This window comes from Salmo salar, chromosome 05, assembly GCF_965601325.2.
Source record: "Salmo salar chromosome 05, fSalSal1, whole genome shotgun sequence".
NCBI lineage: Eukaryota > Metazoa > Chordata > Actinopteri > Salmoniformes > Salmonidae > Salmo > Salmo salar.
The window spans coordinates 81,683,285-81,708,897 of NC_138295.1; the positions used below are offsets into that span (position 1 = coordinate 81,683,285).

General features: G+C 43.2%; 1 protein-coding gene across 1 annotated transcript in view; it reads left to right on the top strand.

Annotated features, from left to right (window-relative positions):
* Window positions 1-2,582: 2,582 nt before the first annotated feature.
* Window positions 2,583-25,613, top strand: part of LOC106606048 (uncharacterized) — a 29,044-nt gene continuing 6,013 nt past the window's right edge. The window contains exon 1 of the mRNA XM_082975669.1: window positions 2,583-2,746. Within this exon, the coding sequence (XP_082831795.1) occupies window positions 2,686-2,746 (61 nt within the window). The 5' untranslated portion in view covers window positions 2,583-2,685. The remainder of the gene's footprint in view (window positions 2,747-25,613) is intronic.

Sequence of the window (25,613 nt, forward strand, 5' to 3'; positions counted from 1 at the left end):
TCTTTCTCTACTTCTCCTCCTCTCATCACTCTTTATCTTTCTCTACTTCTCCTCCTCTCATCACTCTTTATCTTTCTCTACTTCTCCTCCTCTCATCACTCTTTATCTTTCTCTACTTCTCCTCCTCTCATCACTCTTTATCTTTCTCTACTTCTCCTCCTCTCATCACTCTTTATCTTTCTCTCCTTCTCCTCCTCTCATCACTCTTTATCTTTCTCTACTTCTCCTCCTCTCATCACTCTTTATCTTTCTCTCCTTCTCCTCCTCTCATCACTCTTTATCTTTCTCTCCTTCTCCTCCTCTCATCACTCTTTCTCTTTCTCTACTTCTCCTCCTCTCATCACTCTTTATCTTTCTCTACTTCTCCTCCTCTCATCACTCTTGATCTTTCTCTACTTCTCCTCCTCTCATCACTCTTGATCTTTCTCTACTTCTCCTCCTCTCATCACTCTTGATCTTTCTCTACTTCTCCTCCTCTCATCAATCTTTATCTTTCTCTCCTTCTCCTCTGACCATTCGTCAGCACAGAAGGGATCGTCAAAGCAAGGCTGCCAGACACACACACACACACACACACACACACACACACACACACACACACACACACACACACACACACACACACACACACACACACACACACCAGTGGCGGTCAGTGCCGTTTAAGATGAGGGAGGATCATTTTTTCTTCATGAGCATGACCTTATTTCTATTACAGCATATTGGACGACTGTCATTGATATTCCATTCACCCAGTTCAATGTAACATCAATTGGTTGATACTCAAATGTTCCCTATACCCATCATGAGGTTGCTACAACCTAGCCTAGGAATGAAGTTTACAATGTAGGCGCACACAGGTTTATTCCCGTTTTGTTCCGTTTGCTTCCTTTTAAGAAATGCTTTTCAACAGAATAGGCGGAATGAATATACCCCTGATTACACGTAAACACAGTTCCCTCTTATAACAGCCACCTTGTATTCCTTCTCTTCCCTTCGTTGGTGGACTTCAACCTACGCTGTATGTGACCAGGCGAAAAAACCTTTCCAAGCCAAACCGCTACACACAGCCTACATCGTTGTCACCATATTAACTAAAGTAACGTCATAGTCAGAATAGCTAATAGAACTAACGCGTTAGTAAACCCGTTACAATCATGCAGTAACATTACAGTGTATAGTCAGTAAGCAGTTTAGCAGTTAAACTGGTGGGCCCCAGTGACAAAACATTTGTAATACCAAAAGCTTACCTTGATTTAGGAGAGTTCCAGTGTTGTGTTGGAAAGTCATAGCCAGCTAGCTAACATAGCATCCCTCTGTTTGAGCAGGGTGTTTCAGTAGGCTAAGCTAGCTAGCTGAATTTACTAGCTAAGTGAAAATGAAAAGAAATGACAATCTCTCTCTCTATATATTTCTCTCTTGCTTCTCCTTCATTTGGGAAGAAATGAATTTGTTAAAAACTGTTCAACTATTGTCTTTCTCTCTCTTTGAGTCAACTACTCACCACATTTTATACACTGCAGTGCTAGCTAGCTGTAGCTTACGCTTTCAGTACTAGATAAATTATCTGATCCTTTGATTGGGTGGAAAACATGTCAGTTCATGCTGGAGGACGTCCTCCAGAAGTTGTCATAATTACTGTGTAAGTCTATGGAAGGGGTTGAGAACCATGAGCCTCCTAGGTTTTGTATTGAAGTCAATGTACCCAATGGAGGACGGAAGCTAGCTGTCCTCCGGCTACACCATGGTACTACCCCAGAGAGTGCTGTTGAGGTGTACACCTCAACAGTGTTTTAGTCAGTTATTTGGTGACGTGATTATTTTTAGTATAGTTTTATCTAAAAAGGATAACTTTTTCAATGTTTTACAATTTACATTTTTATGAAATTCACTGACGAGGATGGTCCTCCCATTCCTCCTCTGAGGAGCCTCCACTGACACACACACACACACACACACACACACACACACACACACCACACACATAATAAAAAGAAGCACAGTGGCTAGGGAAAACCCCCTAGACAGGCAGGAACCTAGGACGAAACCTAGGTTCCTCTTCTGACTGTGCCTGTAACAGTGACCAGTATAACAAATCAAGAAACAAGATAATCAACTATCCAGTTTTCAGTTTAGTAATAGAGTAATTGTAATAATTTGTTTCATGATATGTGAGTCAAGTTGACATGTTTGGGAAATCCTGTCATTCCTTTCAGACAATGAGGGCCCCTAATAAAGATGAGAAGAGCACAAACGGCACAAATCAACCGTCGCCTGTCAAGATCAAACTGTAGACTATACAACAGCCAACATTTCAGGATCTGTCGGCTGGAGTTGAGTTTCTTTGTTAGTTCCCGCTTATCTCTAAAAGAAGAAGAAGAAGAAACTGGGAGAAAGTATCCAATATGAAGGGAGTTCTTCCCTCTGGGCTTTCTTTTAGCCTGCCCTCCCTGCCACACCAGTGTGCTCACACTCACACACATCCCTACTCACACACACACTCACACACACCCCTACTCACACAACTCACACACACTCACACTTACACACACCCCTACTCACACACACCCCTACTCAGACACACCCCTACTCAGACACACCCCTACTTAGACACACCCCTACTCACACACCACAGTGTCTGCGTTTGGCTCTCCCTTTCCACTCTGCCTCCATCTCCCTTCCAGGATGCACAGACGACTGCTCTCTCTCTGGGTGACCGGGGCACTGCTGCTACCCTTGTGCTGGGGTGAGTATTCACTGATCTTTGAACTTTGTACTGGCTAGAGCACTGGCGGACCTCAGGGTAATATCTCAATGGTGGATCAAAGAGGGCACCACTTACCCCATGCAGGGGTGTTTAAACAGGACACCAAGAGGGATTGTTGTCGTCATCTGAAGCCGGTACCCAAAGTGAGGATGGCTGAACTGTCAGACAGGGTCAAGGTTAGGTTGGGGGCATTGTGCCCTGGGCATTCCTAGAAACAATATCTAGTGCACTGTGGAGCAGTTTTAAATAGCCATGTACAGGTTGTTGTAACCCTACTGTGGGCAATGATTACTTTCTCAGGCACCAGTGGAGAAGTTTTTCTAGAGAGAAAATAATCAAGGAGCTCTATGGATCCTTTATGGACTCGACCCGGCTGGTTTTTCTGTGGATGAACTTTTTTTATCCAGCCAGAGAGTATAGACTTGCTGGGAAAGACCTCCTCACCAAACCACCTTCTGTTTGCTTTGTCTTATTCTTTCTTGTTGTTTGTCTTGTTTTGGCTGCTGTCTCTGGGAGTCTGTCAGATGCAAACATTTGTCTTCATTGGTTTGTGGAGTTTGCAACAAGAACGAGTCTAGCGCTGTGAGAGTTTCGTTCCATGCTGTTCGTTAACTGTTCTGTTGGGTGATTCCTACTGCTGTAAGAAACAGACCAGATGACAGCGCAGAGGAATTATTACATTTGCTAGCTATAGCTTACCATAGCTTTTAGCAGTGATGCATGTTTTACAGTCTATCTGTAAATACCCCAGGGAGAGTAGTTTTATCGCTTGATATTAAAAAGCATGGTAGACAGGGCACTTGATTTTTTATTTACTTCAATGAAAAGATCTCTACTGCAATATGATATATCAAGAGGAAGTCCACCTGCTAGTCTCGCCGTTCTGTATCATATCTGAGACACCGGCTCATGGATCATAAAAGGACAATATACAAAGTGAACCTGAGGAGATGCAAGTCCTCAGAGAGAGAGAGAGATACTGTACATGGAGATACTGTACATTCAAAGGACCACCGCACTCTATTCAGAATAGAGCCATAAGATGTTTTTTGGGAGAATATAAGGTTTCCCCAAGCCTTGCTATTCAAGGGATGGGAGCCCTGTGAAATAGGACCGAGGGGTAAAATTTTAGGTTGTGGAGCCTCCTTATCAATATGCCAGAAGACTGAATAACAAAAAAGGTTTTCAATTGGGATAAAACACACAATTACCCTTGGACAAAGCATCATATTTAAGGAAGCTGATGTACAACACATATTTAGAATTAAGTAATGATGCAATGTCATGATCAAACACAAGTTAACCCTTAGCTACAAGGAAAAATGGTAGACTCAGATATGGTTAAAACCAAAACTAAGAACTTATAACCAGATCAGTGGCGATTTCAGCCTGTAAATCTTGGTGGGGCAAACTCCAAAATATTTAGTAGGTGAAATTATGAGGGGAAAAGGGACCAAATTATTAGGGTGAGGCACATGAGCTACTAACAGCTTACTACACAACATTACTTTCTTAGCTACAGTATACATATCTCCCTGGCATATTACATCATTTATGCAGCAGCATACAATACATTTTTGGACTCACCTTGTTGTGCTGTGTTCACTTGAAAAGGAAGGTGGCGCGGCGGTCCTTCGTGGACACATTCTGTCATCAAACTTTGTCATCAAACTCTGGCATTCTTTGGATTTATGGTGCTCTCAAGACTGGGAACTTGTAAAAAAACAAGGTAGAATTATGATGACATCATAGGTTGGAGCTCTAGAAAGAGGCAGAAGTTCCCGACTTGCGATTCCGAGTTGGATGATCGGAGCATGTTTTTTTCCGAGTTTCCAGTTGTTTTGAACCCACTGAAGTCAGATTTCCGAGTTTCCAGTTGTTTTGAGCGCGGCAGAAGTCATGCTGGATTGACAGCATGGCCAATGTTGAATGTTTATCCTTTTAAGCTTGGAAAAGAGACCCATAAATCCAGACTTTGGACCACACATTGACTCCACTGAATAGCAGTCTAGTGATTGCTTTGCAGTTAGCAACTGATTCCTTCCAAAACACTCATTGTTGAATTTGCGATTTCCAACTTGTTGTGTAACATTTATGTCCAATGGCCGATGAGCACCGATATGTTGTATCTATAATTTCTCTTCATTATTTATCTTCATATGACAAGGGTTGAAAAGGATTTGCCAGTAGATTGTCGACTTGGTTCATGATGATGACTGCTAGCTTGCTAGCTAAGATTTTGACATGATCAGTCCAATCAAAGCTACTGTAGGTATAACGTGATTTGACATAATTTTATCTGTGGCCAATGACCTTGAGCCTTCTTGGATGGGCACTTCTAATGTAACTGTATGGCAGCACCCAAGGGGCTTGAGTTTTCGAGCTCTGCCCTTAGATTTTGCGGTGATGTAGTGTCCTCATGAGTGACAGAACACTGAGCCAATCACGGCGCAACTAGAGAACATTAATGTGTTGAAAATCCCAAATTTTTGCATAGTCAACTTACACACAGCTCTGACACACACACTTACCCCACCAGACATGCCACCAGGGGTCTTTTCACAGTCCCCAAATCCAGAACAAATTCAAGAAAGCATACAGTATTATATAGAGCCCTTATTGCATGGAACTCCGTTCCATCTCATATTGCTCAAATAAACAGCAAACCTGGTTTCAAAAAACAGATAAAGCAACACCTCACGGCACAACACCTCTCCCCTATTTGACCTAGATAGTGTGTGTGTCTGTATTGATATATAGGCTACATGTGCCTTTAAAATGTCCTTGAGCTGTTCTTGTCTGTTAATGTTCTGTATTATGTGTCATGTTTTGTGTGGACCCCAGGAAGAGTAGCTGCTGCTTTTGCAACAGCTAATGGGGATCCTAATGAAATACCCCCCCAAAAATGATCAACCCCTACTCTCCATATTTTCCGCTGGCTGCCCCACCACTACAGAAAGCACTGGGCTAGGCTGAAACACCTGCATTTTTGAGCTGCCTTACTCAAGAAAGCAAAAGAGAGGCATTGTTTGCAAACTGATATGTGACACGTATTAATGCGAAAATAACATGCAAAACAGGCATATCATTCCACCTGCCCTGAATGATGGGTCGCCACTGAACCAGAGATATATATATATATATCAAATAAAGTGGCATTTGTAACTTGCGCCGAATACAACAGGTGTAGACCTTACAGTGAAATGCTTATATATATGATTATTTGGATTTGCAACAGAAAATACATGTGGGCTGGGCAATCTTGAAGATGCATGACACTATAATAATCAATTAAATCTAATCATCCACTGTGGAAAACAGATACCGTTGATACTCTCATTCATTGCTTGTACACAAAGTCATGTACAGGCTGTGCCTTTGTTAAGCTCGTTTTGTTACTTTGTTTGAGTTTTGCTTTACAATTCCAGTTGATTGGACTGTGTTCCAGCACACAGAGGAGACTGAGAGAAAGGGTGAACTCTATAAACCTCAGGTACTGTCTGACAGTATTGGAGTCAGTGAATGCATGCCACAGGGCTTCAACAGACCCTATCTGATTTGGTTGTAGTGCAGAGAGAGTCAAACAGTGCCTATGCTCATCAGGGATTGGCCTCCTGTGTCTGGCATCAATCATACATATAAGGGAAACATTTTCATGTACCCAACAACACAGAAATAGAATGAACAGAATCTAACAATGCGAGGCATTTACATTGTTTATTTTTATGTTTTTCATTTAGATTAGAAAATATGTAGGTGCTTGATTATTATATATCAGTGAACATGTTTACAAATGAAGTCTAGCATCAAATTTGATACATTTATTGCAGACTACTCCAAGATACAAAACTACTGTAATCCTGTGATACAGAACAATATCCTGAGGGATTCAAGCCAGTGAGTGTCAGCCTTCCTGTACACCAATTCAAGATGTAGCATGCCTAGAAGATGCCCTGACATTTCTAAGTTGTCATGCTGTGTTGGCCAGTGAACATATGTCATTTTCCCTCCAAGTGCCTCTCTGCATGTCCTGTGGTTGGCCATCACTCTGGAGATCTTATCAAAGCAGCCCAGAGAATGTATTGGGGTAGGAGCTTGGGAGGGAAAGTGAGGGTTGGGGGAGCAGAGCAGGGATAAGGGTTTCTCCATGTGTTGGAGCTGGGTCTCGGACAGACAGAGCTGAAGCCTTGTGAGGTGTCACAGTGATGACAGACCAGTGGTGGATTATAACTGTGCTCAGATGGTGGTGAGAACTCAAGCCACCATGGACTTTACCTATGGGAGTAGTGAATAAAGCTTTACCTATGGGAGTGGTGAATAAAGCTTTACCTATGGGAGTGGTGAGTAAAGCTTTACCTATGGGAATAGTGAATAAAGCTCTACCTATGGGAGTGGTGAATAAATCTCTACCTATGGGAGTAGTGAATAAATCTCTACCTATGGGAGTAGTGAATAAAGCTCTACCTATGGGAGTAGTGAATAAAGCTCTACCTATGGAGTGGTGAATAAAGCTTTACCTATGGGAGTAGTGAATAAAGCTCTACCTATGGGAGTGGTGAATAAAGCTTTACCTATGGGAGTGGTGAATAAAGCTCTACCTATGGGAGTGGTGAATAAAGCTTTACCTATGGGAGTAGTGAATAAAGCTCTACCTATGGGAGTGGTGAATAAAGCTTTACCTATGGGAGTGGTGAATAAAGCTTTACCTATGGGAGTAGTGAATAAAGCTCTACCTATGGGAGTGGTGAATAAAGCTCTACCTATGGGAGTGGTGAATAAAGCTTTACCTATGGGAGTGGTGAATAAAGCTTTACCTATGGGAGTAGTGAATAAAGCTCTACCTATGGGAGTGGTGAATAAAGCTTTACCTATGGGAGTAGTGAATAAAGCTCTACCTATGGGAGTGGTGAATAAAGCTTTACCTATGGGAGTGGTGAATAAAGCTTTACCTATGGGAGTAGTGAATAAAGCTCTACCTATGGGAGTAGTGAATAAAGCTCTACCTATGGGAGTAGTGAATAAAGCTCTTGAAGGTCGTCCTCATATGTAGCCAAATAAGAGAGTACAAAGGCTATTGATTACAGTGATAGTGAAAATAATAGTAATGATGAAGACCTTTAGGGGGATTCTGGAGAACATGGGGTTTTCCAGACGTTTTAGCAGCCCATTTGAGCCCCATCCATTCTGACCAGAAGAAAAAACCCACTTCTCCCTATCATATCAGCGGATTAAGAGAAGTCACCTGATTTACAGCTGGAGAATAGTTGTGTTTCCCTAATTCATCCTTCCCATAGTCTGAGTGCAGAAACTGATGCAAGACTTGGCATGTTGCAGTCTGACTTCTTTGCCAAAGGGCTCTTCTATGGTTCTGGGAGGTTGTTGAAGAACCTGTAGTTGACTCATCACAGAGAGTGTTAATGTAAACACTCTCCAGTGCCAGTATGGTATGGCTGCTGAACTGTTATCAGACAGAGCGTGAGTTTCAACATGAGCTGTTTCAGCTTGTTGTCGAGACAAGAGTATACAGGCTCCTCCTATCAAATCAAAACTGATCATCAGGGCCTCCCGAGTGGTGCAGTGGTCTAAGGCACTGCATTGCAGTGCTAGCTGTGTCACTAGAGATTCTGGGTTCAAGTCCAGACCTGGAGTTTCCACTGACACATTGGTGCGGCTGGCTTCCAGGTTTAGTGGGCATTGTGTCAAGAAGCAGTGCGGCTTGGTTGGGTTGGGTTGTGTTTCGGAGGACACATGGCTCTCAACCTTCGCCTCTCTCGAGTCCGTTTGGGAGTTGCAGCGATGAGACAAGACTGGTTGCCTTTATGTTACTCACTTGGAAAATCCAATCATTGTAATATTATTACTTTTCCCCACTAAGGTTCCTTCCTACCATTGTGATTGAGACCTGTGATCAAGAAAGAGAGAGGTCAGGATTTCCTCCTCACATACCTCAAATATGACTTTGTGAGAGTTCCCATTCCCAACTTTCAGCCAAACCCCCCTCTTTGCTACGTCCATATTGTGTATGTCTGGCATTGGTACAATAGCAGCAGCCATATCCACCTTTCTCCCCTTCAATTCCCCATCAGGACTGTCCCCACTTGACCCACCACTGGATCTCCAGCTCTGAAGGGCAGACATTTCCTCTTTTACATTCATTCAAGCTTTTTTCATGAAGGTTAGTCTATCATACAGGCCATGTGGTTGAATAATATGGTGGTAAAGCCATACAGTGCGGTCAACTTCTCATTTCTTGAGCATGTTTGTCAACCAACTCTCCATGAGCATTTTATTCCTCTGCAATTATTGAGAAATTGTTTGACATATCTCAAGCTCAATATGTGGCCCTAAATCATATTACAGGAAACCGCTGTCTCTAGAACGAATCCAAATGTTCATACAGCCATTCACATGTGGCCTTGCTCAACCAAGCACTTCACAAGACATGCGACGGCTCGTTTCGCCAGCTGAGGAGATTCCACCAGGGAAACCTGATGCTCATTGTTTCACACCAGTCCGCTCTGCATAGTGTCACACTGTAGTTTACTGCTCTGCAGTTTACTCTTGGCTGTCCTCTACTGGTATAGAGTCTGATGGATGGAGTTCCAGATACTCTGTGTATTGTCCTGCTGCCAGCTCCATGATGTATCCCCCTGGGGGCCAGACCTCCCTCCTGCCTCCATACGGTTCCATTGTTCTCCTCTGGTGTGTCTCTGCTCCATAACTCATAGAAGTCTCTGCTCCATAACTCATAGAAGTCTCTGCTCCATAACTCATAGAAGTCTCTGCTCCATAACTCATAGAAGTCTCTGCTCCATAACTCATAGAAGTCTCTGTTCCATAACTCATAGGAGAAGTCTCTGTGTGTCTCTGCTCCATAACTCATAGGAGAAGTCTCTGTTTGTCTCTGCTCCATAACTCATAGGAGAAGTCTCTGTGTGTCTCTGCTCCATAACTCATAGGAGAAGTCTCTGTTTGTCTCTGCTCCATAACTCATAGGAGAAGTCTCTGTGTGTCTCTGCTCCATAACTCATAGGAGAAGTCTCTGTTTGTCTCTGCTCCACAACTCATAGGAGAAGTCTCTGTGTGTCTCTGCTCCATAACTCATAGGAGAAGTCTCTGTGTGTCTCTGCTCCATAACTCATAGGAGAAGTCTCTGTCTCTGCTCCACAACTCATAGGAGAAGTCTCTGTGTGTCTCTGCTCCATAACTCATAGGAGAAGTCTCTGTGTGTCTCTGCTCCACAACTCATAGGAGAAGTCTCTGTGTGTCTCTGCTCCATAACTCATAGGAGAAGTCTCTGTGTGTCTCTGCTCCATAACTCATAGGAGAAGTCTCTGTCTCTGCTCCACAACTCATAGGAGAAGTCTCTGTTTGTCTCTGCTCCATAGCTCATAGGATAAGTATCTGTGTGTCTCTGCTCCATAACTCATAGGAGAAGTCTCTGTGTGTCTCTGCTCCATAACTCATAGGAGAAGTATCTGTGTGTCTCTGCTCCATAACACATAGGAGAAGTCTCTGTTTGTCTCTGCTCCATAACTCATAGGAGAAGTCTCTGTGTGTCTCTGCTCCATAACTCATAGGAGAAGTCTCTGTTTGTCTCTGCTCCATAACTCATAGGAGAAGTCTATATTTATCTCTGCTCTATAACACATAGGAGAAGTCTCTGTTTGTCTCTGCTCCATAACTCATAGGAGAAGTCTCTGTTTGTCTCTGTTCTATAACTCATAGGAGAAGTCTCTGTGTGTCTCTGTTCTATAACTCATAGGAGAAGTCTCTGTGTGTCTCTGCTCCATAACTCATAGGAGAAGTCTCTGTGTGTCTCTGTTCTATAACTCATAGGATAAGTCTCTGTGTGTCTCTGCTCCATAACTCATAGGAGAAGTCTCTGTGTGTCTCTGCTCCATAACTCATAGGAGAAGTCTCTGTGTGTCTCTGCTCCATAACACATAGGAGAAGTCTCTGTTTGTCTCTGCTCCATAACTCATAGGAGAAGTCTCTGTTTGTCTCTGCTCCATAACACATAGGAGAAGTCTCTGTTTGTCTCTGCTCCACAACTCATAGGAGAAGTTTCTGTTTGTCTCTGCTCCATAACACATAGGAGAAGTCTCTGTTTGTCTCTGCTCCATAACTCATAGGAGAAGTCTCTGTGTGTCTCTGCTGGTGTGTCTGTGCTCCTCAACTCATAGGAGAAGTCTCTGTTTGTCTCTGCTCCATAACTCATAGGAGAAGTCTCTGTGTGTCTCTGCTCCATAACTCATAGGAGAAGTCTCTGTTTGTCTCTGCTCCACAACTCCTAGGAGAAGTCTCTGTTTGTCTCTGCTCCATAACTCATAGGAGAAGTCTCTGTTTGTCTCTGCTCCATAACTCATAGGAGAAGTCTCTGTTTGTCTCTGCTCTATAACACATAGGAGAAGTCTCTGATTGTCTCTGCTCCACAACTCATAGGAGAAGTCTCTGTTTGTCTCTGCTCCATAACTCAAAGGAGAAGTCTCTGTGTGTCTCTGCTCCATAACTCATAGGAGAAGTCTCTGTTTGTCTCTGCTCCATAACTCATAGGAGAAGTCTCTGTGTGTCTCTGCTCCATAACTCATAGGAGAAGTCTCTGTGTGTCTCTGCTCCATAACTCATAGGAGAAGTCTCTGATTGTCTCTGCTCCATAACACATAGGAGAAGTCTCTGTCTGTCTCTGCTCCATAACTCATAGAAGTCTCTGTGTGTCTCTGCTCCATAACTCATAGGAGAAGTCTCTGTTTGTCTCTGCTCCATAACTCATAGGAGAAGTCTCTGTGTGTCCCTGCTCCATAACTCATAGGAGAAGTCTCTGATTGTCTCTGCTCCATAACTCATAGGAGAAGTCTCTGTTTGTCTCTGCTCTATAACACATAGGAGAAGTCTCTGATTGTCTCTGTTCTATAACACATAGGAGAAGTCTCTGTGTGTCTCTGCTCCACAACTCATAGGAGAAGTCTCTGTTTGTCTCTGCTCCATAACTCATAGGAGAAGTCTCTGTGTGTCTCTGCTCCATAACTCATAGGAGAAGTCTCTGTGTGTCTCTGCTCCATAACACATAGGAGAAGTCTCTGTTTGTCTCTGCTCCATAACTCATAAGAGAAGTCTCTTTGTGTCTCTGCTCCATAACTCATAGGAGAAGTCTCTGTGTGTCTCTGCTCTATAACTCATAGGAGAAGTCTCTGTGTGTCTCTGCTCCATAACTCATAGGAGAAGTCTCTGTTTGTCTCTGCTCCATAATTCATAGTAGAAGTCTCTGTTTATCTCTGCTCCATAACTCATAGGAGAAGTCTCTGTTTGTCTCTGCTCCATAACTCATAGGAGAAGTCTCTGTGTGTCTCTGCTCCATAACTCATAGAAGTCTCTGTGTGTCTCTGCTCCATAACTCATAGGAGAAGTCTCTGTGTGTCTCTGCTCTATAACACATAGGAGAAGTTTCTGTTTGTCTCTGCTCCATAACACATAGGAGAAGTCTCTGTTTGTCTCTGCTCCATAACTCATAGGAGAAGTCTCTGTGTGTCTCTGCTCCATAACTCATAGAAGTCTCTGATTGTCTCTGCTCTATAACACATAGGAGAAGTCTATGTGTGTCTCTGCTCCATAACTCATAGGAGAAGTCTCTGTTTGTCTCTGCTCCATAACTCATAAGAGAAGTCTCTGTGTGTCTCTGCTCCATAACTCATAGGAGAAGTCTCTGTGTGTCTCTGCTCCATAACTCATAGAAGTCTCTGATTGTCTCTGCTCTATAACACATAGGAGAAGTCTCTGGTGTGTCTCTGCTCCTCAACTCATAGGAGAAGTCTCTGTTTGTCTCTGCTCCATAACTCATAGGATAAGTATCTGTTTGTCTCTGCTCCATAACTCATAGGAGAAGTCTCTGTGTGTCTCTGCTCCACAACTCATAGGAGAAGTCTCTGTGTGTCTCTGCTCCATAACTCATAGGAGAAGTCTCTGTTTGTCTCTGCTCTATAACACATAGGAGAAGTCTCTGATTGTCTCTGTTCTATAACTCATAGGAGAAGTCTCTGTTTGTCTCTGCTCCATAACTCATAAGAGAAGTCTCTTTGTGTCTCTGCTCCATAACACATAGGAGAAGTCTCTGTGTGTCTCTGCTCCATAACACATAGGAGAAGTCTCTGTTTGTCTCTGCTCCATAACTCATAAGAGAAGTCTCTTTGTGTCTCTGCTCCATAACTCATAGGAGAAGTCTCTGTTTGTCTCTGCTCCATAACTCATAGTAGAAGTCTCTGTTTATCTCTGCTCCATAACTCATAGGAGAAGTCTCTGTGTGTCTCTGCTCTATAACACATAGGAGAAGTCTCTGTTTGTCTCTGCTCCATAACTCATAGGAGAAGTCTCTGTGTGTCTCTGCTCCATAACTCATAGAAGTCTCTGTGTGTCTCTGCTCCATAACTCATAGGAGAAGTCTCTGTGTGTCTCTGCTCCATAACTCATAGGAGAAGTCTCTGTTTATCTCTGCTCCATAACTCATAGGAGAAGTCTCTGTTTGTCTCTGCTCTATAACACATAGGAGAAGTCTCTGTGTGTCTCTGCTCCATAACTCATAGGAGAAGTCTCTGTGTGTCTCTGCTCTATAACACATAGGAGAAGTCTCTGTTTATCTCTGCTCCATAACTCATAGGAGAAGTCTCTGTGTGACTCTGCTCCATAACTCATATGAGAAGTCTTCGTGTGTCTCTGCTCTATAACTCATAGGAGAAGTCTGTGTTTATCTCTGCTCCATAACTCATAGGAGAAGTCTCTGTTTGTCTCTGCTCTATAACACATAGGAGAAGTCTCTGTGTGTCTCTGCTCCATAACTCATAGAAGTCTCTGATTGTCTCTGCTCTATAACACATAGGAGAAGTCTCTGGTGTGTCTCTGCTCCACAACTCATAGGAGAAGTCTCTGTTTGTCTCTGCTCCATAACTCATAGGAGAAGTCTCTGGTGTGTCTCTGCTCCATAACTCATAGGAGAAGTCTCTGTTTGTCTCTGCTCCATAACTCATAGGATAAGTATCTGTTTGTCTCTGCTCCATAACTCATAGGAGAAGTCTCTGTGTGTCTCTGCTCCACAACTCATAGGAGAAGTCTCTGTGTGTCTCTGCTCCATAACTCATAGGAGAAGTCTCTGTGTGTCTCTGCTCCATAACACATAGGAGAAGTCTCTGTGTGTCTCTGCTCCATAACTCATAGGAGAAGACTCTGTGTGTCTCTGCTCCATAACTCATAGGAGAAGTCTCTGTTTGTCTCTGCTCCATAACTCATAGGAGAAGTCTCTGTGTGTCTCTGCTCCACAACTCATAGGAGATGTCTCTGTTTGTCTCTGCTCCATAACTCATAGGAGAAGTCTCTGTGTGTCTCTGCTCAATAACTCATATGAGAAGTCTCTGTTTGTCTCTGCTCCATAACTCATAGGAGAAGTCTATATTTATCTCTGCTCTATAACACATAGGAGAAGTCTCTGTGTGTCTCTGCTCCATAACTCATAGGAGAAGTCTCTGTGTGTCTCTGCTCCATAACTCATAGGAGAAGTCTCTGTGTGTCTCTGCTCCATAACTCATAGGGGAAGTCTCTGTTTGTCTCTGCTCCATAACTCATAGGAGAAGTCTCTGTTTGTCTCTGCTCCATAACTCATAGGAGAAGTCTCTGTGTGTCTCTGCTCCATAACTCATAGAAGTCTCTGTGTCTCTCTGCTCCATAACTCATAGGAGAAGTCTCTGTGTGTCTCTGCTCCATAACTCATAGGAGAAGTCTCTGTGTGTCTCTGCTCCACAACTCATAGGAGAAGTCTCTGTGTGTCTCTGCTCCATAACACATAGGAGAAGTCTCTGTGTGTCTCTGCTCCATAACTCATAGGAGAAGACTCTGTGTGTCTCTGCTCCATAACTCATAGGAGAAGTCTCTGTTTGTCTCTGCTCCATAACTCATAGGAGAAGTCTCTGTGTGTCTCTGCTCCACAACTCATAGGAGAAGTCTCTGTTTGTCTCTGCTCCATAACTCATAGGAGAAGTCTCTGTGTGTCTCTACTCCATAACTCATATGAGAAGTCTCTGTTTGTCTCTGCTCCATAACTCATAGGAGAAGTCTATATTTATCTCTGCTCTATAACACATAGGAGAAGTCTCTGTGTGTCTCTGCTCCATAACTCATAGGAGAAGTCTATATTTATCTCTGCTATATAACACATAGGAGAAGTCTCTGTGTGTCTCTGCTCCACAACTCATAGGAGATGTCTCTGTGTGTCTCTGCTCCATAACTCATAGGAGAAGTCTCTGTGTGTCTCTGCTCCATAACTCATAGGGGAAGTCTCTGTTTGTCTCTGCTCCATAACTCATAGGAGAAGTCTCTGTTTGTCTCTGCTCCATAACTCATAGGAGAAGTCTCTGTGTGTCTCTGCTCCATAACTCATAGAAGTCTCTGTGTCTCTCTGCTCCATAACTCATAGGAGAAGTCTCTGTGTGTCTCTGCTCCATAACTCATAGGAGAAGTTTCTGTGTGTCTCTGCTCCATAACTCATAGGAGAAGTCTCTGTTTATCTCTGCTCCATAACTCAAAGGAGAAGTCTCTGATTGTCTCTGTTCTATAACTCATAGGAGAAGTCTCTGTGTGTCTCTGCTCCACAACTCATAGGAGAAGTCTCTGTTTGTCTCTGCTCCATAACTCATAGGAGAAGTCTCTGTGTGTCTCTGCTCCATAACTCATAGGAGAAGTCTCTGTGTGTCTCTGCTCCATAACACATAGGAGAAGTCTCTGTTTGTCTCTGCTCCATAACTCATAAGAGAAGTCTCTTTGTGTCTCTGCTCCATAACTCATAGGAGAAGTCTCTGTGTGTCTCTGCTCTATAACTCATAGGAGAAGTCTCTGTGTGTCTCTGCTCCATAACTCATAGGAGAAGTCTCTGTTTGTCTCTGCTCCATAATTCATAGTAGAAGTCTCTGTTTATCTCTGCTCCATAACTCATAGGAGAAGTCTCTGTTTGTCTCTGCTCCATAACTCATAGGAGAAGTCTCTGTGTGTCTCTGCTCCATAACTCATAGAAGTCTCTGTGTGTCTCTGCTCCATAACTCATAGGAGAAGTCTCTGTGTGTCTCTGCTCCATAACTCATAGGAGAAGTCTCTGTTTATCTCTGCTCCATAACTCATAGGAGAAGTCTCTGTTTGTCTCTGCTCCATAACTCATAGGAGAAGTCTCTGTTTGTCTCTGCTCCATAACTCATAGGAGAAGTCTCTGTTTGTCTCTGCTCCATAACTCATAGGAGAAGTCTCTGTTTGTCCCTGCTCCATAACTCATAGGAGAAGTCTCTGTTTGTCTCTGCTCCATAACTCATAGGAGAAGTCTCTGTGTGTCTCTGCTCCATAACTCATAGGAGAAGTCTCTGTGTGTCTCTGCTCCATAACTCATAGGAGAAGTCTCTGTTTGTCTCTGCTCCATAACTCATAGGAGAAGTCTCTGTTTGTCTCTGCTCCATAACTCATAGGAGAAGTCTCTGTTTGTCTCTGCTCTATAACACATAGGAGAAGTCTCTGATTGTCTCTGTTCTATAACTCATAGGAGAAGTCTCTGTTTGTCTCTGCTCCATAACTCAAAGGAGAAGTCTCTGTGTGTCTCTTCTCCATAACTCATAGGAGAAGTCTCTGTTTGTCTCTGCTCCATAACTCATAAGAGAAGTCTCTGTGTGTCTCTGCTCCATAACTCATAGGAGAAGTCTCTGTGTGTCTCTGCTCCATAACTCATAGAAGTCTCTGATTGTCTCTGCTCTATAACACATAGGAGAAGTCTCTGGTGTGTCTCTGCTCCTCAACTCATAGGAGAAGTCTCTGTTTGTCTCTGCTCCATAACTCATAGGATAAGTATCTGTTTGTCCCTGCTCCATAACTCATAGGAGAAGTCTCTGTTTATCTCTGCTCCATAACTCATAGGAGAAGTCTCTGTTTGTCTCTGCTCTATAACACATAGGAGAAGTCTCTGATTGTCTCTGTTCTATAACTCATAGGAGAAGTCTCTGTTTGTCTCTGCTCCATAACTCAAAGGAGAAGTCTCTGTGTGTCTCTTCTCCATAACTCATAGGAGAAGTCTCTGTTTGTCTCTGCTCCATAACTCATAAGAGAAGTCTCTGTGTGTCTCTGCTCCATAACTCATAGGAGAAGTCTCTGTGTGTCTCTGCTCCATAACTCATAGAAGTCTCTGATTGTCTCTGCTCTATAACACATAGGAGAAGTCTCTGGTGTGTCTCTGCTCCTCAACTCATAGGAGAAGTCTCTGTTTGTCTCTGCTCCATAACTCATAGGATAAGTATCTGTTTGTCTCTGCTCCATAACTCATAGGAGAAGTCTCTGTGTGTCTCTGCTCCATAACTCATAGGAGAAGTCTCTGTGTGTCTCTGCTCCATAACACATAGGAGAAGTCTCTGTTTGTCTCTGCTCCATAACTCATAGGAGAAGTCTCTGTTTGTCTCTGCTCCATAACTCATAAGAGAAGTCTCTTTGTGTCTCTGCTCCATAACTCATAGGAGAAGTCTCTGTGTGTCTCTGCTCTATAACTCATAGGAGAAGTCTCTGTGTGTCTCTGCTCCATAACTCATAGGAGAAGTCTCTGTTTGTCTCTGCTCCATAACTCATAGTAGAAGTCTCTGTTTATCTCTGCTCCATAACTCATAGGAGAAGTCTCTGTTTGTCTCTGCTCCATAACTCATAGGAGAAGTCTCTGTGTGTCTCTGCTCCATAACTCATAGAAGTCTCTGTGTGTCTCTGCTCCATAACTCATAGGAGAAGTCTCTGTGTGTCTCTGCTCCATAACTCATAGGAGAAGTCTCTGTTTATCTCTGCTCCATAACTCATAGGAGAAGTCTCTGTTTGTCTCTGCTCTATAACACATAGGAGAAGTCTCTGTGTGTCTCTGCTCCATAACTCATAGGAGAAGTCTCTGTTTGTCTCTGCTCTATAACACATAGGAGAAGTCTCTGTTTATCTCTGCTCCATAACTCATAGGAGAAGTCTCTGTGTGACTCTGCTCCATAACTCATATGAGAAGTCTTCGTGTGTCTCTGCTCTATAACTCATAGGAGAAGTCTGTGTTTATCTCTGCTCCATAACTCATAGGAGAAGTCTCTGTTTGTCTCTGCTCTATAACACATAGGAGAAGTCTCTGTGTGTCTCTGCTCCATAACTCATAGAAGTCTCTGATTGTCTCTGCTCTATAACACATAGGAGAAGTCTCTGGTGTGTCTCTGCTCCACAACTCATAGGAGAAGTCTCTGTTTGTCTCTGCTCCATAACTCATAGGAGAAGTCTCTGGTGTGTCTCTGCTCCATAACTCATAGGAGAAGTCTCTGTTTGTCTCTGCTCCATAACTCATAGGAGAAGTCTCTGTGTGTCTCTGCTCCATAACTCATAGGAGAAGTCTCTGTGTGTCTCTGCTCCACAACTCATAGGAGAAGTCTCTGTTGTCTCTGCTCCATAACTCATAGGAGAAGTCTCTGTGTGTCTCTGCTCCATAACACATAGGAGAAGTCTCTGTGTGTCTCTGCTCCATAACTCATAGGAGAAGACTCTGTGTGTCTCTGCTCCATAACTCATAGGAGAAGTCTCTGTTTGTCTCTGCTCCATAACTCATAGGAGAAGTCTCTGTGTATCTCTGCTCCATAACTCATAGGAGAAGTCTCTGTTTGTCTCTGCTCCATAACTCATAGGAGAAGTCTCTGTGTGTCTCTGCTCCATAACTCATAGGAGAAGTCTATATTTATCTCTGCTATATAACACATAGGAGAAGTCTCTGTGTGTCTCTGCTCCACAACTCATAGGAGATGTCTCTGTGTGTCTCTGCTCCATAACTCATAGGAGAAGTCTCTGTGTGTCTCTGCTCCATAACTCATAGGAGAAGTCTCTGTTTGTCTCTGCTCCATAACTCATAGGAGAAGTCTCTGTTTGTCTCTGCTCCATAACTCATAGGAGAAGTCTCTGTGTGTCTCTGCTCCATAACTCATAGAAGTCTCTGTATCTCTCTGCTCCATAACTCATAGGAGAAGTCTCTGTGTGTCTCTGCTCCATAACTCATAGGAGAAGTTTCTGTGTGTCTCTGCTCCATAACTCATAGGAGAAGTCTCTGTTTATCTCTGCTCCATAACTCATAGGAGAAGTCTCTGTGTGTCTCTGCTCCATAACTCATAGGAGAAGTCTCTGTTTGTCTCTGCTCCATAACTCATAGGAGAAGTCTCTGTTTGTCTCTGCTCCATAACTCATAGGAGAAGTCTCTGTGTGTCTCTGCTCCATAACTCATAGAAGTCTCTGTGTGTCTCTGCTCCATAACTCATAGGAGAAGTCTCTGTGTCTCTGCTCCATAACTCATCGGAGAAGTCTCTGTTTATCTCTGCTCCATAACTCATAGGAGAAGTCTCTGTTTGTCTCTGCTCTATAACACATAGGAGAAGTCTCTGTGTGTCTCTGATCCATAACTCATAGAAGTCTCTGATTGTCTCTGTTCTATAACTCATAGGAGAAGTCTCTGTTTGTCTCTGCTCCATAACTCATAGGAGAAGTCTCTGTGTGTCTCTGCTCCATAACTCATAGGAGAAGTCTCTGTTTGTCTCTGCTCCATAGCTCATAGGATAAGTATCTGTTTGTCTCTGCTCCATAACTCATAGGAGAAGTCTCTGTGTGTCTCTGCTCCATAACTCATAGGAGAAGTCTCTGTTTGTCTCTGCTCTATAACACATAGGAGAAGTCTCTGATTGTCTCTGTTCTATAACTCATAGGAGAAGTCTCTGTTTGTCTCTGCTCCATAACTCATAGGAGAAGTCTCTGTGTGTCTCTGCTCCATAACTCATATGAGAAGTCTCTGTGTGTCTCTGCTCCATAACACATAGGAGAAGTCTCTGTTTGTCTCTGCTCCATAACTCATAAGAGAAGTCTCTGTGTGTCTCTGCTCCATAACTCATAGGAGAAGTCTCTGTGTGTCTCTGCTCTATAACTCATAGGAGAAGTCTCTGTGTGTCTCTGCTCCATAACTCATAGGAGAAGTCTCTGTTTGTCCCTGCTCCATAACTCATAGGAGAAGTCTCTTTTTATCTCTGCTCCATAACTCATAGGAGAAGTCTCTTTTTATCTCTGCTCCATAACTCATAGGAGAAGTCTCTGTTTGTCTCTGCTCCATAACTCATAGAAGTCTCTGTGTGTCTCTGCTCCATAACTCATAGAAGTCTCTGTGTCTCTGCTCCATAACTCATAGGAGAAGTCTCTGTGTGTCTCTGCTCCATAACTCATATGAGAAGTCTTCATGTGTCTCTGCTCTATAACTCATAGGAGAAGTCTCTGTTTATCTCTGCTCCATAACTCATAGGAGAAGTCTCTGTTTGTCTCTGCTCTATAACACGTAGGAGAAGTCTCTGTGTGTCTCTGCTCCATAACTCATAGAAGTCTCTGTGTGTCTCTGCTCCATAACTCATAGGAGAAGTCTCTGTTTGTCTCTGCTCTATAACACATAGGAGAAGTCTCTGATTGTCTCTGTTCTATAACTCATAGGAGAAGTCTCTGTTTGTCTCTGCTCCATAACTCATAGGAGAAGTCTCTGTGTGTCTCTGCTCCATAACTCATATGAGAAGTCTCTGTGTGTCTCTGCTCCATAACACATAGGAGAAGTCTCTGTTTGTCTCTGCTCCATAACTCATAAGAGAAGTCTCTGTGTGTCTCTGCTCCATAACTCATAGGAGAAGTCTCTGTGTGTCTCTGCTCTATAACTCATAGGAGAAGTCTCTGTGTGTCTCTGCTCCATAACTCATAGGAGAAGTCTCTGTTTGTCCCTGCTCCATAACTCATAGGAGAAGTCTATGTTTATCTCTGCTCCATAACTCATAGGAGAAGTCTCTGTTTGTCTCTGCTCCATAACTCATAGGAGAAGTCTCTGTGTGTCTCTGCTCCATAACTCATAGAAGTCTCTGTGTCTCTGCTCCATAACTCATAGGAGAAGTCTCTGTGTGTCTCTGCTCCATAACACATAGGAGAAGTCTCTGTTTGTCTCTGCTCCATAACTCATAGGAGAAGTCTCTGTTTATCTCTGCTCCATAACTCATAGGAGAAGTCTCTGTGTGTCTCTGCTCCATAACTCATATGAGAAGTCTTCGTGTGTCTCTGCTCTATAACTCATAGGAGAAGTCTCTGTTTCTCTCTGCTCCATAACTCATAGGAGAAGTCTCTGTTTGTCTCTGCTCTATAACACGTAGGAGAAGTCTCTGTGTGTCTCTGCTCCATAACTCATAGAAGTCTCTGATTGTCTCTGCTCCATAACTCATAGGAGAAGTCTCTGTTTCTCTCTGCTCCATAACTCATAGGAGAAGTCTCTGTTTGACTCTGCTCCATAACTCATAGGAGAAGTCTCTGTGTGTCTCTGCTCCATAACTCATAGAAGTCTCTGTGTGTCTCTGCTCCATAACTCATAGGAGAAGTCTCTGTGTGTCTCTGCTCCATAACTCATAGGAGAAGTCTCTGTTTGTCTCTGCTCCATAACTCATAGGATAAGTATATGTTTGTCTCTGCTCCATAACTCATAGAAGAAGTCTCTGTGTGTCTCTGCTCCACAACTCATAGGATAAGTCTCTGTGTGTCTCTGCTCCATAACTCATAGGAGAAGTCTCTGTTTGACTCTGCTCCATAACTCATAGGAGAAGTCTCTGTGTGTCTCTGCTCCATAACTCATAGAAGTCTCTGTGTGTCTCTGCTCCATAACTCATAGGAGAAGTCTCTGTGTGTCTCTGCTCCATAACTCATAAGAGATGTCTCTGTGTGTCTCTGCTCCATAACTCATAGGAGAAGTCTCTGTTTGTCTCTGCTCCATAACTCATAGGAGAAGTCTCTGTGTGTCTCTGCTCCATAACTCATAGGAGAAGTCTCTGTTTATCTCTGCTCCATAACTCATAGGAGAAGTCTCTGTGTGTCTCTGCTCCATAACTCATAGGAGAAGTCTCTGTTTGTCTCTGCTCCATAACTCATAGGAGAAGTCTCTGTTTGTCTCTGCTCCATAACTCATAGGAGAAGTCTCTGTGTGTCTCTGCTCCATAACTCATAGGAGAAGTCTCTGTATGTTTCTGCTCCATAACTCATAGGAGAAGTCTCTGTGTGTCTCTGCTCCATAACTCATAGGAGAAGTCTCTGTGTGTTTCTGCTCCATAACTCATAGGAGAAGTCTCTGTTTGTCTCTGTGCCATAACTCATAGGAGAATTCTCTGTTTGTCTCTGCTCCATAACTCATAGGAGAAGTCTCTGTTTGTCTCTGCTCCATAGCTCATAGGATAAGTATCTGTTTGTCTCTGCTCCATAACTCATAGGAGAAGTCTCTGTGTGTCTCTGCTCCATAACTCATAGGAGAAGTCTCTGTTTGTCTCTGCTCTATAACACATAGGAGAAGTCTCTGATTGTCTCTGTTCTATAACTCATAGGAGAAGTCTCTGTTTGTCTCTGCTCCATAACTCATAGGAGAAGTCTCTGTGTGTCTCTGCTCCATAACTCATATGAGAAGTCTCTGTGTGTCTCTGCTCCATAACACATAGGAGAAGTCTCTGTTTGTCTCTGCTCCATAACTCATAAGAGAAGTCTCTGTGTGTCTCTGCTCCATAACTCATAGGAGAAGACTCTGTGTGTCTCTGCTCCATAACTCATAGGAGAAGTCTCTGTTTGTCTCTGCTCCATAACTCATAGGAGAAGTCTCTGTGTATCTCTGCTCCATAACTCATAGGAGAAGTCTCTGTTTGTCTCTGCTCCATAACTCATAGGAGAAGTCTCTGTGTGTCTCTGCTCCATAACTCATAGGAGAAGTCTATATTTATCTCTGCTATATAACACATAGGAGAAGTCTCTGTGTGTCTCTGCTCCACAACTCATAGGAGATGTCTCTGTGTGTCTCTGCTCCATAACTCATAGGAGAAGTCTCTGTGTGTCTCTGCTCCATAACTCATAGGAGAAGTCTCTGTTTGTCTCTGCTCCATAACTCATAGGAGAAGTCTCTGTTTGTCTCTGCTCCATAACTCATAGGAGAAGTCTCTGTGTGTCTCTGCTCCATAACTCATAGAAGTCTCTGTATCTCTCTGCTCCATAACTCATAGGAGAAGTCTCTGTGTGTCTCTGCTCCATAACTCATAGGAGAAGTTTCTGTGTGTCTCTGCTCCATAACTCATAGGAGAAGTCTCTGTTTATCTCTGCTCCATAACTCATAGGAGAAGTCTCTGTGTGTCTCTGCTCCATAACTCATAGGAGAAGTCTCTGTTTGTCTCTGCTCCATAACTCATAGGAGAAGTCTCTGTTTGTCTCTGCTCCATAACTCATAGGAGAAGTCTCTGTGTGTCTCTGCTCCATAACTCATAGAAGTCTCTGTGTGTCTCTGCTCCATAACTCATAGGAGAAGTCTCTGTGTCTCTGCTCCATAACTCATCGGAGAAGTCTCTGTTTATCTCTGCTCCATAACTCATAGGAGAAGTCTCTGTTTGTCTCTGCTCTATAACACATAGGAGAAGTCTCTGTGTGTCTCTGATCCATAACTCATAGAAGTCTCTGATTGTCTCTGTTCTATAACACATAGGAGAAGTCTCTGGTGTGTCTCTGCTCCACAACTCATAGGAGAAGTCTCTGGTGTGTCTCTGCTCCATAACTCATAGGAGAAGTCTCTGTTTGTCTCTGCTCCATAGCTCATAGGATAAGTATCTGTTTGTCTCTGCTCCATAACTGATAGGAGAAGTCTCTGTGTGTCTCTGCTCCATAACTCATAGGAGAAGTCTCTGTTTGTCTCTGCTCTATAACACATAGGAGAAGTCTCTGATTGTCTCTGTTCTATAACTCATAGGAGAAGTCTCTGTTTGTCTCTGCTCCATAACTCATAGGAGAAGTCTCTGTGTGTCTCTGCTCCATAACTCATATGAGAAGTCTCTGTGTGTCTCTGCTCCATAACACATAGGAGAAGTCTCTGTTTGTCTCTGCTCCATAACTCATAAGAGAAGTCTCTGTGTGTCTCTGCTCCATAACTCATAGGAGAAGTCTCTGTGTGTCTCTGCTCTATAACTCATAGGAGAAGTCTCTGTGTGTCTCTGCTCCATAACTCATAGGAGAAGTCTCTGTTTGTCCCTGCTCCATAACTCATAGGAGAAGTCTCTTTTTATCTCTGCTCCATAACTCATAGGAGAAGTCTCTTTTTATCTCTGCTCCATAACTCATAGGAGAAGTCTCTGTTTGTCTCTGCTCCATAACTCATAGAAGTCTCTGTGTGTCTCTGCTCCATAACTCATAGAAGTCTCTGTGTCTCTGCTCCATAACTCATAGGAGAAGTCTCTGTGTGTCTCTGCTCCATAACTCATATGAGAAGTCTTCATGTGTCTCTGCTCTATAACTCATAGGAGAAGTCTCTGTTTATCTCTGCTCCATAACTCATAGGAGAAGTCTCTGTTTGTCTCTGCTCTATAACACGTAGGAGAAGTCTCTGTGTGTCTCTGCTCCATAACTCATAGAAGTCTCTGTGTGTCTCTGCTCCATAACTCATAGGAGAAGTCTCTGTTTGTCTCTGCTCTATAACACATAGGAGAAGTCTCTGATTGTCTCTGTTCTATAACTCATAGGAGAAGTCTCTGTTTGTCTCTGCTCCATAACTCATAGGAGAAGTCTCTGTGTGTCTCTGCTCCATAACTCATATGAGAAGTCTCTGTGTGTCTCTGCTCCATAACACATAGGAGAAGTCTCTGTTTGTCTCTGCTCCATAACTCATAAGAGAAGTCTCTGTGTGTCTCTGCTCCATAACTCATAGGAGAAGTCTCTGTGTGTCTCTGCTCTATAACTCATAGGAGAAGTCTCTGTGTGTCTCTGCTCCATAACTCATAGGAGAAGTCTCTGTTTGTCCCTGCTCCATAACTCATAGGAGAAGTCTATGTTTATCTCTGCTCCATAACTCATAGGAGAAGTCTCTGTTTGTCTCTGCTCCATAACTCATAGGAGAAGTCTCTGTGTGTCTCTGCTCCATAACTCATAGAAGTCTCTGTGTCTCTGCTCCATAACTCATAGGAGAAGTCTCTGTGTGTCTCTGCTCCATAACACATAGGAGAAGTCTCTGTTTGTCTCTGCTCCATAACTCATAGGAGAAGTCTCTGTTTATCTCTGCTCCATAACTCATAGGAGAAGTCTCTGTGTGTCTCTGCTCCATAACTCATATGAGAAGTCTTCGTGTGTCTCTGCTCTATAACTCATAGGAGAAGTCTCTGTTTCTCTCTGCTCCATAACTCATAGGAGAAGTCTCTGTTTGTCTCTGCTCTATAACACGTAGGAGAAGTCTCTGTGTGTCTCTGCTCCATAACTCATAGAAGTCTCTGATTGTCTCTGCTCCATAACTCATAGGAGAAGTCTCTGTTTCTCTCTGCTCCATAACTCATAGGAGAAGTCTCTGTTTGACTCTGCTCCATAACTCATAGGAGAAGTCTCTGTGTGTCTCTGCTCCATAACTCATAGAAGTCTCTGTGTGTCTCTGCTCCATAACTCATAGGAGAAGTCTCTGTGTGTCTCTGCTCCATAACTCATAGGAGAAGTCTCTGTTTGTCTCTGCTCCATAACTCATAGGATAAGTATATGTTTGTCTCTGCTCCATAACTCATAGAAGAAGTCTCTGTGTGTCTCTGCTCCACAACTCATAGGATAAGTCTCTGTGTGTCTCTGCTCCATAACTCATAGGAGAAGTCTCTGTTTGACTCTGCTCCATAACTCATAGGAGAAGTCTCTGTGTGTCTCTGCTCCATAACTCATAGAAGTCTCTGTGTGTCTCTGCTCCATAACTCATAGGAGAAGTCTCTGTGTGTCTCTGCTCCATAACTCATAG